The sequence below is a fragment of the Echeneis naucrates genome, chromosome 5 (genome assembly GCF_900963305.1).
Source record: "Echeneis naucrates chromosome 5, fEcheNa1.1, whole genome shotgun sequence".
In the NCBI taxonomy this organism is placed as follows: Eukaryota; Metazoa; Chordata; class Actinopteri; order Carangiformes; family Echeneidae; genus Echeneis; species Echeneis naucrates.
In genome coordinates, this window is record NC_042515.1 from 23,622,119 (window position 1) to 23,636,538 (window position 14,420).

Below are 14,420 nucleotides of genomic sequence, written 5' to 3' on the forward strand. Positions count from 1 at the left end.
GCCTCCATTCAGCAGAGGCTCCAGCAGACCCACCAGGACCTGAAGGACTTTGAGAGAAGACTGACCAAGAGTCTAGGCCCACTAAATCTTCAAAACCCACTCATTCGAGACGTAGGAAACATTCTCTACCCAGAGATCAGTGCGTTATTAGTCATAAAAATGCCAGTGATATTTGACAGATGCAGGTCGCATGCAAGTCTGACGTCGACCTCTGTGTACCTGTGTTGGGAGGTGGCTGGTCAGCACTTTATGGAACCAGATGAGCAGTTTGAGATCTGCATAAAGAGCCTTCGACCAAATGCTGACGACAACATGGACGTGATGAAATATGTATGTGAGTCACACTACATATATGTAAACCAACTAATCTCTGACAGGCATTATGAATTCTCTGTCAAGAGAATAGATACCACCAAACTGGTCTATGGAGTGTGGACGGACACCATCATCCTGAAAACCATGAACATTTCTAGTCACCAGGCACATGAATCTGAGGAGAGAGAGAGAGAAGAACTCACAGCCACAGTTTTTAATTTGAACTATTAAAAAAATGTTAACTTAAATGAAACTTTGTTAAAACTTTGAGTGTGAAACCTTTTTTCTCAACAACTTTATTTGTATTTGCAAAACAAATTGCTGCAGAAAACAGACTAAAATGAAACATTCAGGTTTTCAGTTTGTTAGAACACTTTGTTAGAAGAGAAGATAAAAAAAGAAGTGTCACAGTGAGATTCTACTCCAAAAGTTACATTTTCTATGCTTTTATTTTGATTGTCAAGGTAGGGACAGGAAATTGGTTAAAGAAACCAATGAGATGACATGCAGAAAAGGACTACTCAGAGAAAGTGCACCCATGTGAACGCTTTAATCACTGGGTCATTACTATAGTAATATTACTGTACAGACTTTACAACAGTATAAGACGAGAAAGGCAGCCAGTGAGGCTGAACACAAGGGGCATGAGGTAAAGTGAAGGCGCGCTTTTAATCAGTGTTGCAGTTTGAGTATCATGTATATTCAGCATAATTATTCTTCTATGCTGTCATGTTCAAACTCGAGATAGAAAGCGCTAGAATATTCACTAAATGGGGCTTTAATAGTTTTTCCAATTTCATAATCTATTTTTAATCTAACCAGGGTTCAAGTAATGATGAAATCACCTAGTTTTATTTTCATGTGAGGTCATGAGGAGCACTCAGTGATGTCAGAGCCATGTCTGAATGACACCAGAGTAATAATATCAGCGACGGTCTTGGAACTTGAACTTTGACATGTATACTCACGCATCATTGAGAAAAAGGTCTGACACTGGATTTCAGTCAAGAGGGAATTCAAATTTATGATGGATTATGTGTGCATCCAGGGTCACCAAAAATTAGTGTGCGACCAGCTGGCTGTTTGGTGGACATTGTGGTATTCTGTCACGTTTGATAAAGAGCTGTTCTTATCGCAAACAACAGAATCTAAGGAAATGGGCAAACCAATTAATACAACTATAAGGTGGATTACATCTTTTCTCTGGACCAAAGAGAGAGAGAGGAAATGGGAGGGAGAGAGGGAAAAAAGTATATGTGTGTAATTGTGTGAATGTTGACAATAACATTGTGTTATTGTCCTCTTCCACTTGACCATTTCCTTCATTTAGAGGAACAACTGACTGCCTACAAATCCTGGTTAACAATGGGAACATCACAGTCCAATATAACTCACTTCCTTTATTTATCAGACAGCCGCAGATACAGTAAATGACAAATGAAGCTGAGTCTGGAACTAATGATCCAGTTGTTTGAAGGTCACATACATGTGAACATGTTCCTTGGCTGGTTCTACGTTTTGTGCATTTTAAGTGCTTACATGCATTCTTTTGTGTTTCTCTTAACAGACTGTGTTTAGAGAATCAGAAAATGTCGGGGAAATCCGGAGATGTTAATATTTATCAGTAGAGACAACAGCGTTGTGTTCATATCATAGTCTGTATATAAAAAGTTTGGGATCTTGCTCACACCACAAAAGCACAGATGGGATGAGCTGAAGTCACTGTTGAACCAAAACATTCAGTGGCCTGACCCAGAGCATGCAAGCGAGCGCTCTTGAAACATCCATACAGTCGAATGGTTGAAACCATGTAAAGGTTTACGGGTTTACGGGAAACGCTCAGCCTGCATTCAGAAACTGGGCCTTTGTGATATCCCAATAAAGCAACCACCTCCCACAGCCGTGCACCGACATGCACTGCTAATTCAAAATCATTAAAGAAACACTTCATTCTGCCTCAGTTCATGCATTCCTGCAATTAAACAAATATTGTCACATCACACTAATGGTAAGGGCTCTGCTTGTCTTCTTTGTGCTAATGTAAGAAGTACTTCCTCAACCACTTAAGGCCTTTCTGAGTGCACCAATGGGGTAGAAAAATGTTGGCATACATTACCATGTTTGGATGCACTTTCCTATTCATTTGAAGGAGAATGTGTGTCCAAACCTTTGACTGGTTTTCTTATGAAATGGAGGGCAGAGCAGGTTGCAGATCTTATAATTGATTTAGTGAAATCTCCACAGTGCTTAGATTTCAAACAGGCCTTGGCACTGACTTCCTGCAACTGACCTGACTTCAGGACTCCTTCCTTCCTTAATTACCATTTCCACGAAATCATGAGCAACTGCTGATCTCACATCAGTTCTAGTAAATATGCAGGACTGTGATTTGATATTGATCTAAACGCAAGCGCTTGTGTAAAAGCTCCATAATTGTGGTTGTCACACCCTTTCCACTTAAGTGTCATCTAGTTGAACTTGCTACAAAATTTCCACATCTGAGAAACCTGTCATACTGTTCTCCGGAAGCATGCAGAATGCTTACAATGCCAAACAAGAGTGACTACATGTGTCATACTAAAACACAGCTGGGATCAAGCCTACGTATCAAACAGAGAGAGTCAGACAAAAGACCTGATTTAATCAACTCCTGTTACCGTCAGGATTTAAATAAACAGACTAACCAGGCTGTGAGCTGTTTGACACAATAAAGTAAGATTTGCCTCTGCCACCGTTAGTGATCATGCCAAAGGAAATCTTGTTCAAATCACAGCTCAGTCATTGTCGTTCACTTATCTGTTCTGTGATGTTACAAAACCAGGATTTTAGCAACAGCTTTAAGTGAAAGTGAAGAAAACATGTCAGTGGAACAGCTTCATTGTATCACAACAATGTTGTTTATTTACAGTTCTCATCAGGGTCCTCATCTTGACAAGACACAACTGAGCAGGTATGAGGGTTAGACCTGATCTTGTTTCACCACATATAACAAACAAAATACATAGTTCATATCAGTCAATGCTCATTTGCTTCTTGTAAGTTTGTAGCACTTCATACCTGTAATGTTTAAAAACTGGCAGTTTCAGATTTACGGCTGCTCATCAGCAGGTTCTCCACTGCTGCTGCTGCTGCTGTCCTGTGATAAGCACTCTATTGGCTTCTCATGGCAGGGCTGCAGCTAGTCAACAGGGTGGGGCAGCACAAAACACACTGGACTATAAACATACCCCAATCTGTCAGCATTTAGCAGAAAACATCTGCGTCTGCCCAGAAATGCTGCACAAACTCTGTCAGATACAATGAAAGTTGAGTCGCTCAGGACTGTTGTGCAGACTGTGCAGTCTGTAAGGTGCTGGAGATCCTTAGCAACAAAAGTCACTGAATATTTTCTCTTTCTTGCTGTAAACTCTAGAGACTTACATGGCAGGCACCAACAACAATGCCGCTTTCAAATTCCTTTTTGATGCTCAATTGGAACTTCAGCAGATTGTCTTGACCATGTCTACGTGCCTTAAATACATTGCATTGCTGCCATGTGATTGACCAGCAGTTGAACAGGTGTAACTAATAAAGTAGCACAGTGTGATCTAGTAAATGGACTAGTAAATTTGGATTTTTCCAAGAGAATTAATAAAGTTTCCATCTAATCTGATATCTGAGGGTAACACAGAGGAAAGCTCATGCAAATTTGCATCCATGGAACCTGCAGTCAATCCCAGCTGACAGTGGGTGAGAGCCAGTATCACCATGGACAGATGCGGTCTCTCACAGGGCCGACACATAGACATAATAGTGCTTAATACTTTTACTGAGCTCCAAAAGCTCCAATAAGACTTTTTTTACAGAAAAATCTGATAAGAATTTTTTTCCCCTGCATGCACAGCTTTTGTGCCTTTTCTCTAAACAGGCGTGAACTGAGCAGAGAGTTGCTCTGTAAGTAATGGTTGAAATAAGTGCCTCCGTTTAAAATTCTCAGTTACATATAAGATAAAAGTTCTGCAAAGTATATGAAAAGCTTCACCTAACAACGTGCTGCAGCAGTAAAGACAGAAGATTTGCACCATGACTGGTCCAGAACCATCTCAGTGCAGCTCAGGAGCTGCAACAGGTCTACTCCCGCCTCTAGATGACCTCCAACGACTCTGACAGTTTGCACATCACTTAAGTTTTTTTCCCAGAAACGTGGGAGTCCTGTTCATGGTGTGAACTTACGACAGAAAGGTCCTTTGTGAGTCTTATCTGTTCATCCGCTCAGAGCTGGTGTGCCTGTGAAGTGAAGTGAAGTGAATTCGGTCCCAGTTCGGTGGGTTTGCGATAAAACACCGCACCTCTCAGCCCGGCCAGAGACATTCGAGCTCGTTGACCTATCTGATGCAGCTTCAGCAAGAATTCATCGTTTCCCACGATGTAAATCAGCGGATTTAAGGCGCTGTTGAGACAGGCCAGGCCCCGGCCCACCTGGTGCGCTATGTAGATTTTCCGGAAACTGGACAGGCACACCCCGCTCTGCTTCAGGATCCTGGTTTTCAGGTTTAAGTTCCGAAATACGTGATAGGGGATGAAACAAACGGAGAAGAGTATGACTAGGATGACCACAAGCTTCAGACACCTCTGCTTCAGCAGTGGATTAACGGTGCGCTTCCTGGCTAGGACCACGACAATGTGGCCGTAACACAGGACGATGATGACCAGCGGCACGGCGAACCCGCTGACCGCCCAGCCGATGCTGTAGGGCAGGTAGCGGCCGATCAGCTCGTTGGAGGTGGTGTCGAAACACGAGTACGGCATGTTCAGGTCGTTTTTGTCAAAGAGCATGTCCGGGAGGATCTGGATGACCACCAAGTGCCAGACCAGGACGCTGATGGCCAGGGAGTGTCGGCTGGAGATTTTGCCCATCACCCTCATGGGGTGCACGATGCCCAGATACCTGTAGACGCTGATGCAGGTGAGGAAGCCGATGCTGCCGTACAGGTTGAGGTTAAAGCAGAAGCGGGTCACCTTGCAGAACGTCTGCCCGAAATACCAGCGGCTGTTCCATGCGTAATAGTGTACGAGGAATGGCAGTGTGGACAGGTAGAGCAAGTCGGCTACTCCCAGGTTCAGCATGAAGACGTTGATGTTGCCGATGTTGTTCCAGCAGCGGCACACGCTCCTCAGCCCCCATATGTTAGACGCCATCCCGACCAAAAAGACGGTGACGAACACGGAGGGCAGAAATCTGTGCGTAAAGTTCAGGTCGATGCTCTCACACGCGTCCGCCGTCAAGTTCCCGGACATGTTGGCCCTTTTCGTTCACATGGAGAGGAAGAACAGCAGCCGTCTATACACGGCAATAAAACAACACAACTAACACACACGATCGACAGAACCGAATATGAAACCAAGAAAATACCCCGCCCACTTCCAGTCCTCAGGATGGCTTGAAGACTGAGATGTTCCATAAACTCAATTTCCCTTGCAATCCGTGCCAAGTAAAATTGAAGTTAGTATTGGCGATAACGATCCAATACTATATCAATACTACTGACAAACTACACATTTTAATATGAGAATCGATTAACAAACATCAGGTGTCAGAGACACGAAGACACAACACACACAACAAATCAGGTCCTCCTGACAGAGCAGGAGAGTAGCACCGAAATCAGCTCAAAATCAAATTTCCAGTCAGCACACACACACACACACACACACACACTTATCAAACACAGAGTGACAATCTTTATAATGTGGGTAGATGGATCATGATGTGCCGCTGATCACGGTAATGAGCCTCATCCAAGACGGTGATGAGTCTGCCAACAGGCCCAAGGTGGACTGACTGGCTGTCTGGTGTGGTCAGAACCACCTGGAGCTAAATCCGCTGGAGACTGTGGCCCCACTGTACCCCCTCAACAGCCATTAACAGTACAGTTCCCAGTGTGGACTCATGTAAGCTGAAGTGGACCTCCCAGGTTGTAGTCTCTGTGTCAGCTGAGAAAGTTCAACATGCATCAGGAGCTGCTGGTCATCTTCGACACTGCCATCATCCAGTCTGTTCTCTGCACTTCCATCACTGTCTGATTTGGATCGGTCACCAAGCAGGACAGGAACAGACTACCACAGACTCAGACCATAAGGTCTGCAGAGAGGATCACTGGAGCCAACCTGCCCTCCATCCAGGACTTTACAGGCCCAGAGTCAGGAACCAGGCAGGTACCATCGCTACAGACCCCTCACACCCCAGACACAAACTGTTCAGACTGCTTCCCTTTGGAAGGCGCTACAGAGCTCTGTTTGCCAAAACCACCAAAACGAAAAACAAAAACTGTTTCTTCTTTACACGTTGCAGCTCTGTTGTAAATCACTGATTCTTGAGAGTCGGGATAAAACAAGTCCCACATAGAAAAGTCTTATTTATATCAAAAATAAAGAAATTAATGATTGACATACACATAAAGTCAGATCTAAAGGAATTGTGAATACTGATGTCATGTTTTAGCATAGATAATTCCTTTTTTGGGTTATCTGGTTAAATGTATGACCCGTGGTTAGACGCCCCATGTTATTTCTCTTGTCCTCAGCAAGCGGTCACAATATTCACCAGCCCCAAAAAACTTTAAAAACCTATACAGTTGTGAAAACATTTATATCAAAGTTGTGTCCTCTGTTTCCGTTGACTCTGTCAGATTTTTCATAAACCTCATTAAATCAGGCAATAGCATGGTCAGCTTTCCTGCATTCCTGAGGACCCCTTTTCATTCTCCTGGCTGTGGTGAATGCAGCAGCACCACACATGGTCAAGTAAGTTTGACATTTTGTTAATGTTTTAGATGAAAAATTAAGTGAAATATTTAGAGAGAGCTGAGAGCATCCTCCCAACACACTGAGGAATTAATCTTTGTTCCCCTATACATATGCTTCTTTGAGTTTCAACCTACTACCTATGCTTTTCCCTCGTCTCTAAGCTTCCTGTCTTCATTTGTATTTCTACCAATAGGAATTCCCCTTTTCTGACTTTGATGCCATCTCAGCATTTTATTAAGGCCTTACCTATCTTTGCGAGAGGGCTGCCACATCAGCTTTTAGGTCTGTTTCCGCTACCCCCATTTTCCTCCACCTCGGGTCTTCATACTTATGCCTTATCATCGTGCCTGTGTGTTGGCTCTTAACACATGCTCATGTGAATCTTTTATCTCTCTCATAAATCCTCTTTTGACACCTGTACCCTCACTGCTTCCTCTCTACTGTGAGTGTGTGTATGATCTCTTTGTTTCCTCAGCGCTAACACAGTACAACCAATTTCCATTTGCTTTTTGTGGTTAACATAGTAGCTTGTGCTGTTTTAGTAATTGAAATAGTAGTATTTGTGCTCTTTAATGTCTATTACAATATTATGTGTATTACATGTATTCTTTAGCATTCAGCCTATTATATTATGTACTACCTGTGTTCTTCAGTATTCAGCATAGCATTGCTCACAGTTCCTTCCCAAAATTTTCTTCAACAGCTGTGGTCTGCTTTTTGAATAATTTCCTTTTATTTGCTTATTACTGAATAACTTTCCAGCATGTGTTATATATAGCACTTGTCTACTTGATTGATTGATTGATGTAAAATCTAAAAGGTCCAGTGTGTAGTTTCCACTGTTGAAAATATACACACTGGCTTCTTATAGAAAGTAGAAGAATTTCAGTGTTGATTTTTCAAATCCAGTTTACTTGGACCATAAGACCAAAAGTGCACCTGTGGTAATTTTGTTTTGATCCATAGGCTATGTGTCCGGGATGTTGTGGCATTCTGGACACATAGCCTATGGATCCTTTCTGTTTGACTCGGACAGTGTGCAAAACCCGGCCAAGTGTGTGTGTAGATGTTTTCAACATCTGGTTGTAGAAGCAAACACTGGACCTTTAAGATTTTCCATCCATCCATGAATCAATCATGTTAAGTAAATGGACATCAGATTCGATAGTCATGTTAAAATGCATTTTTCATGAGTTGTGTATTAAAGGAAAGCATGGCTAGAGAGAAATTGTCAGTTGAGGAGTGAAGGAGAGGAAATAGAGAGTACCAACAAAAGAGAAGAGAAACAATAATAGTGACCCGGACAAGAAACACAAAGACAGAGGTGGAAGAGGAGAGTTCAACACAAAAAGTAATAGAGATCATGGGAGACAGGGCACAGAGGAATCGGAGAAAGGTGTTATTTCTTAATCTATTGTCACTTTCATCTGTTTAAAAAAGCATTTGTTCATTCGTCAACACCGTAAGATCTTTATCAGCGCGTCAGATGTATGGTTTTGGATTTTTTTGAGGAAAAATCTAATTCTTTCTTCAGTTTTTGTTTTTACGTAATAAAGGATCATCAGATCTATATCCTCTTGCGTCTTATTCACTTAAGGATTTTTTTCTGTGGTGGCAAAATAAAAGATAATGTTTGAAAATGCACATTTTTAGAAATCTGTCTATTCATAACAGTGTGAAATTAAGCCTTAAGTTTATATATTATATTTTATTGCATATCAGAGTAAATACTATTACAAATACATCAGAACTTAAGATTCGTGTTGGGCTATTATTATTATATAATTATATACTTTTAGTGTGTCCATCTGATGGAGTTGACACAAATAAAGTCTTTAAGGTAAGCATGTGAATTTGTTAAAAATGTTTTTTAACCTTCAGTCTGCACTTTTACTTGGTTAACTAGCACAGATCTTTATCTACATGAATATACAACCCTAATCTATAGAATGTAAATTAAAAAAAAAAAGTTTTTCTGAAAGTGTTTTGTCACTTTTGAAAGGTTTGGGTAAACATTCTCATTCAAATGAACAGGAAAGTGTGTCCAAACGTTTGACTGGTAGTGTATATTTCCTTTTAATTTAATTTTTTTTTTTTAATCTTTTATTTCTATCTTGTCTTTTTTTTTGGGGCAGGGTAGGCCATTATACAGTTTGATCATTTGAACCAAGAAATCTGTTGTGATCAGAGCTCTGCTGCAGGAGAAAATAAGATAAAATATAATTTAGCGAATGTAAACGTTGCCTTTCTGTTCAACACAACAGTGAGGGATATAGAGTAAAATAGGAGTATCTAACTGGACACTGAGCCTAAACTGTAAAAAAGCTGAAATGTGAAGCTAAAAGATAAGAGACACTGAGGAGCTGAGGGAAGATGCAAGATTGGTTGTCCTCTTTTAGTTTCTGAACTCTTGAACCAAACCGACCTACAGGAATGTAGAGATAAGTGTGAATACTGCTAGCATTAGCTTGTTTTTAAGTCTGCATATAGATCACTGCAGAAACCACAGCACTTACAACTGACCAAGGTCAACTTTCACATCCTGATTTAAAATCATTTTGAAATGTTGGCTCAGCTTCCTGCTGTGACACAATATTAACTGATCTGTGTCCATCTGGTCTTCTCTCTCCTCTGGGTTCCCACAGGTGGGACCTCTGTCCTGGAGCTGGACTTCCTCATAGCAGGGTTAGCCCTGCTATGCCCCCTAACCCTCTGGACAGGTGAGGGCACAGAACCTCGGGCGATAGGCTTTAGTGCTCCAGCAGTCCTGGTTTTCAAGCTGGATGGAACGAGGTGAGCTGTAGCTGCTCTTACATTATCCCAGCCCCTGAAAAACACACAGACAAAACATAAGTCAGTTAGAAGTTACTGCCATTGGCTTTCAGGTGATGTAAGGTCATTCCTTCAGCTCCAGTCTTTATGCTGTCAGCGTTGCACCAGAAACAATGATGTTGAACTGTGTTGTGACATGGAGGTAATGAATGAGCTGACGTTGTTCAAGTACTGTAGAAACCATATGAAGACATTTAAAATGAGTAAATTTTATTTTAGAAATCTTTCAGGCTGAGGATGAACCAGTGGCACTGGTTCCTCAGCGGTAGCAGTCTTTGATGGTGGGTCCAGTATAACCACTGTTGAGTATGATGGCTGAACTGAGTTGAGATAGTCTGTTCAGCCTTTTTGCTTCAACATCACCATCATCATCGCTACTGTTGTAAACCATTCACATTGGCTCCCTCATGATTTACCATGAAAGTAGCACTAGGTTCTCTTTATGACCATAAAGGGGCTTTAAACAAATAAGCTGTGGAATTGTTTCATATATAATTATGAATGTGGTGTGATGATGTTGTACTGTTGCCTATGTGTTATCACTTCCACCAGTGTTTTTCATGTCAGCTTTAAGTCAGTTTTTAAGTAATGAATGATAGTTATATAATAATCATAGAGGCTCTTCACCCTCATAGTTTGTATTTTATACATGTTGTGGAAAAGAACCTTGCTTCAAAATGCATGAACAAGTATTTGTCCACTGGGACTTCACATGCTGTTTATACACTTACCAGTTGCAGCCCTTGGAGGCCCTACAGCAGAGTCTGGCACAGCCTGATCTGGCACAGCCTGGTCTCGGCTTGCAGGAGACAGGCCCGCCACCTGTTGGTGGTGTGGATGGAGACCCCTGGGCCACAGCTGTGAGAGCAAGGGCTCCAGTCTGAGGTCCACTCAATGCCGTTGGGGATTGAGGCAGAGAGCAGACCAGACAAAGCACCCCATGGTCCTGACGTGTCTGCTCTGCTGGAAAGACACCAGAGCAAAAAGTATTTTCTGTGTGCACAGAGGTGAGCGCTGTTTGAAGAAGGAGGCTTTGATGAGACCTCATGCTTCAGGAAATCCTTCAAATGCACAGTGTGGCATGTCGTAAACTGCTGCTCAAATGAGGTTAACCTCCTTAGTTCTGAAATGAGTTTTCTTCAACACAAGCTTTTGTGTGAGCTGGCTGTAGCTCCTTGTTGACCTGAAGTTAAAGACAGCTTTGCAGAAATTAACAGAAAACCATATAAATGTTAAAAATCAAGGCTGAGGTGATGATGAGGTCTCAGCCTTGCAGTTTTTCTTTCTTTTTTACAAGTCATAAGTCCTAATAGCATCATCCTTTCTATGGTGAAATGTTTGCGATAATCTGTCCTTTGTCACCAGCCTAATTACCTGCTGATGGATTTGAAGAAATGCTGTCGTCTGTGCTGTCAAACACCCACTCTTTGCAGCAGTGGCCTGGGAGTCTCATCAGTCAGGAGTTGGTGCATTTATCAGCAGGTCCCTGCAAATCAGCAGTGCACAGGGGCATGCAGGACATTCCCCCTCCCAGGCAGCAACAGAGCTGGGCACAGGAAGGCTGAAATACCTGTCCTTCCTCCAGCCTCGTTCCGTTCAGCTCACATCCCAGCTCGTTCAGATCTGAGTTCAGCAGAGGACACGAGAAAGATCTTATGGGAGTGAGATAAGTGAACATGCACAGACAAATAAGCTGCTGGAACAAGGCCATCATTTGAAGAGCAAGAGCAGGCTGTGTAGCTGACATACATACTAAGCCTACAATACCAACCCTAACCTTTATATTTTCATTTCCGTGGACTGCTCATCGTCTGCTCTGCTGATTTATAAAGTATGTTTCTTCTGCTAATAATTGGTAAGTTTGCTTTTGCACAAAATAAAATCCAAACCAAAGGCAATGACAAACGATACAGAGTGGAGGGAGAGGCGGAAAACTCAGAAAAGCTTTTACAAACAAAGCTTTTACCTTTCTGATACCAACAGAGATAGCTTGGTACTGGTACTGCCTCTGAGTGGCAGTACCAGTAACACACAGTGATTGTGTAACAGCAGAAGTGGCTGTTGGCATGAGAACGGTATTTAAAGGTATGTGTAGTGGTTCATCGTAATAAAGTTGGGTAACTTTATTACAATGAGGACTTGTCTACAGCTCTGTGGAAATGGTTTGTCATCATGGGATCCAGGAAGTCCATGTTGCTACGTGACTGAAGGAAGTCAGAGGAAGGTGGAGAAGAACAATAGTGTGGAGGATGCTGTGGTGTGACCAGCAGACAGTGGTCATCTCATTGCTGTAATGGTAATTTCATAACCTGGTCAAGAAGCTTTTTTAATTGAGCATCAGACAAGAACAACTCCAGCATATTGTGAGTGTGTGGGTCAACAGAGAGTGAACAGTGTTGTCAAATGAGCTCCTGGAGCTGTTGAACAGGGCCAGTTATTAACACGGGTGCTTGCCGCTGTGACTTGAGTGTAATACAACTGAGACACAAATGCTTTAGCAGCAGATAGTTTGTCAGTTGTAATGGCATTGCAGATTGAGTGTGTTGTGTTCGCACCGACACATTGGCCGAATGCACAAGGAAAGCTGGTCACACTTCAGCCCTCTCTTGGCATCTCAAGTTGGCAGGTTGGTGCAGGCCTCGCCCTCCTGTCTGGGATAGAGCTGGCAGCAGCCACAGCTGTCTATCATCAGAGGAATGCCAAGAGGGCAGCGCGGCATTGTGGGAGAACATTGACATAGCCCACTGCACATCTGACACAACACCTGAAGTGAAAGGATGCTTACATAGTTAGACAGGTTTGAGTCAGGAGTGAACATGTTAAATAAAGATTGCATCGCTTCCTGTAAAGGTTGTGTATTCAGTCTCAAACATTCTGAAACAGAAACCTCTTATACACTCCAAAATATCATGAGCCCCACTCTATGCATTTTGCTTACAGTGCTGACTGTTGAACATTGTTTAACTTCACATATTTTAGCCCCTACAGTGTTCACAAACCAGCACAGGCCACAGACACACGTGCACATATGCATTGATTCCCAAAAAGGAGCAGTTTATGTTGTATCTTTAACCTGTTCCACATAATGTTGGACCATCTTGTGAAGTACTCATCTCTTCATCATCACCTTTTCTTAAATTGAACCAAAGCACAACTGTTATTATCGTAACCCCGGCAACGTCTGCTGCAGTGGGAGCATTATTATTTCATTGCATCAGAGGATATGTTAAAGCAATACCAAATGTCTTCTGGCAGTGTCATTAGTAATGGTGTAATGATACTTAAGTTATGCTTCATTAGTTCAGGTTATATATATTCATATACAATCATAAGTCTTTACATTCTGATAAACCCAGTAAACCACACTCCCTGTGGTGATTCCCCTCATGTAGATGATTCATTTCCAATCATCACCATTAGCATGTTGAGGGGGATTTCTGAACCAGCTATCAATTGCAGTCCCATCACATATGGGACCTTCCCCAGCAGGTCTTACCTGTGAAATGAGACACAACAGCAGGGAACAGGCCAGCTGGGGAGCTCTTCTCACCAGCTTCATCACCCTGTTTGTTCTTCTACCCCTCTGAATTCAAGAAAGCTACCGGCCTACATTTGTTTATACAGTCCGGGTTCTGATGTCACAGACAGTGGACTGCAAAGTAAATTGTTCCATGAGCACACTGAAAGCTTTCAGGTCTATCTCCACCTTCCTGGAGAACCTTTTCCACTGCTGCAGCTGGAAGTTGCTCAGGGAGCCAGCGTGTGTGAAGATGGCTGAGGAGAAGGAGCTTCTTTCAATGCTCATGTTACAGTACATTTCTCTGCCATCTCCTAACTCAACTATATACAATAGGTTGAAAGAAAAGAATAACTAAGGTCCTTGCCTCAAATTTCTCAGCTGTGTCTCTTTGTAATGTTCAGCTTCATCTCCTTTTGTGCCAGTAGTGTGATTCCAAAAAAACAGCAGTCTTTTATCTAATTAACAAGCCACAGATCACTAGGAACTGAAAAATCTACTCTTAAAAAGGCTGTGTTCAGAGGTGTGGAAATAATTGCTTATGCTGAGATCAGAAGAGATGTTCGGGCTGAAATAATTAAACCAAAACCTATATATAATAAAAAGGTAAAATCCAAATTTGATATCTGTGATATGTCTTGAATGGCATGAAAATTATGACAGGGATGCAAAATGTAACAATTAAGTCTTTTTAAATTATTTTACTTCTGATATTCAAATGAATGAAAAGTCTGTAATTGAGATTTCATTCCAATGATTTCAATGAACAAACAACATGCAAGAACTTGTTGAAGACACCTCTGGTGTTGAAGTTCAAGTTGATACTGTTACTAAGATTTCAAATAATAACGTTAATAACAATAACTTCATTTGTATAGCCCTTTGTGAAACAATGTTTCAATGTGCTTACCAGAAAAAAATATTCTTAATTATAATTATTATAAATTAAAAATTCATGGAAAGCTTTTAT

At 41.8% G+C, this 14,420-nt stretch overlaps 1 protein-coding gene and 1 pseudogene across 1 annotated transcript; both read right to left on the reverse strand.

Annotated features, from left to right (window-relative positions):
• Positions 1-641: 641 nt before the first annotated feature.
• LOC115043817 (P2Y purinoceptor 1-like) lies at positions 642-5,696 on the reverse strand. Its single transcript, XM_029502532.1, has one exon. The coding sequence runs from the start codon at positions 5,590-5,592 to the stop codon at positions 4,567-4,569; it is 1,026 nt and encodes a 341-aa protein (XP_029358392.1). The 5' UTR covers positions 5,593-5,696; the 3' UTR covers positions 642-4,566.
• A 3,426-nt stretch (positions 5,697-9,122) lies between these two features.
• LOC115044258 (WNT1-inducible-signaling pathway protein 2-like) lies at positions 9,123-13,492 on the reverse strand (annotated as a pseudogene).
• Positions 13,493-14,420: the final 928 nt, after the last annotated feature.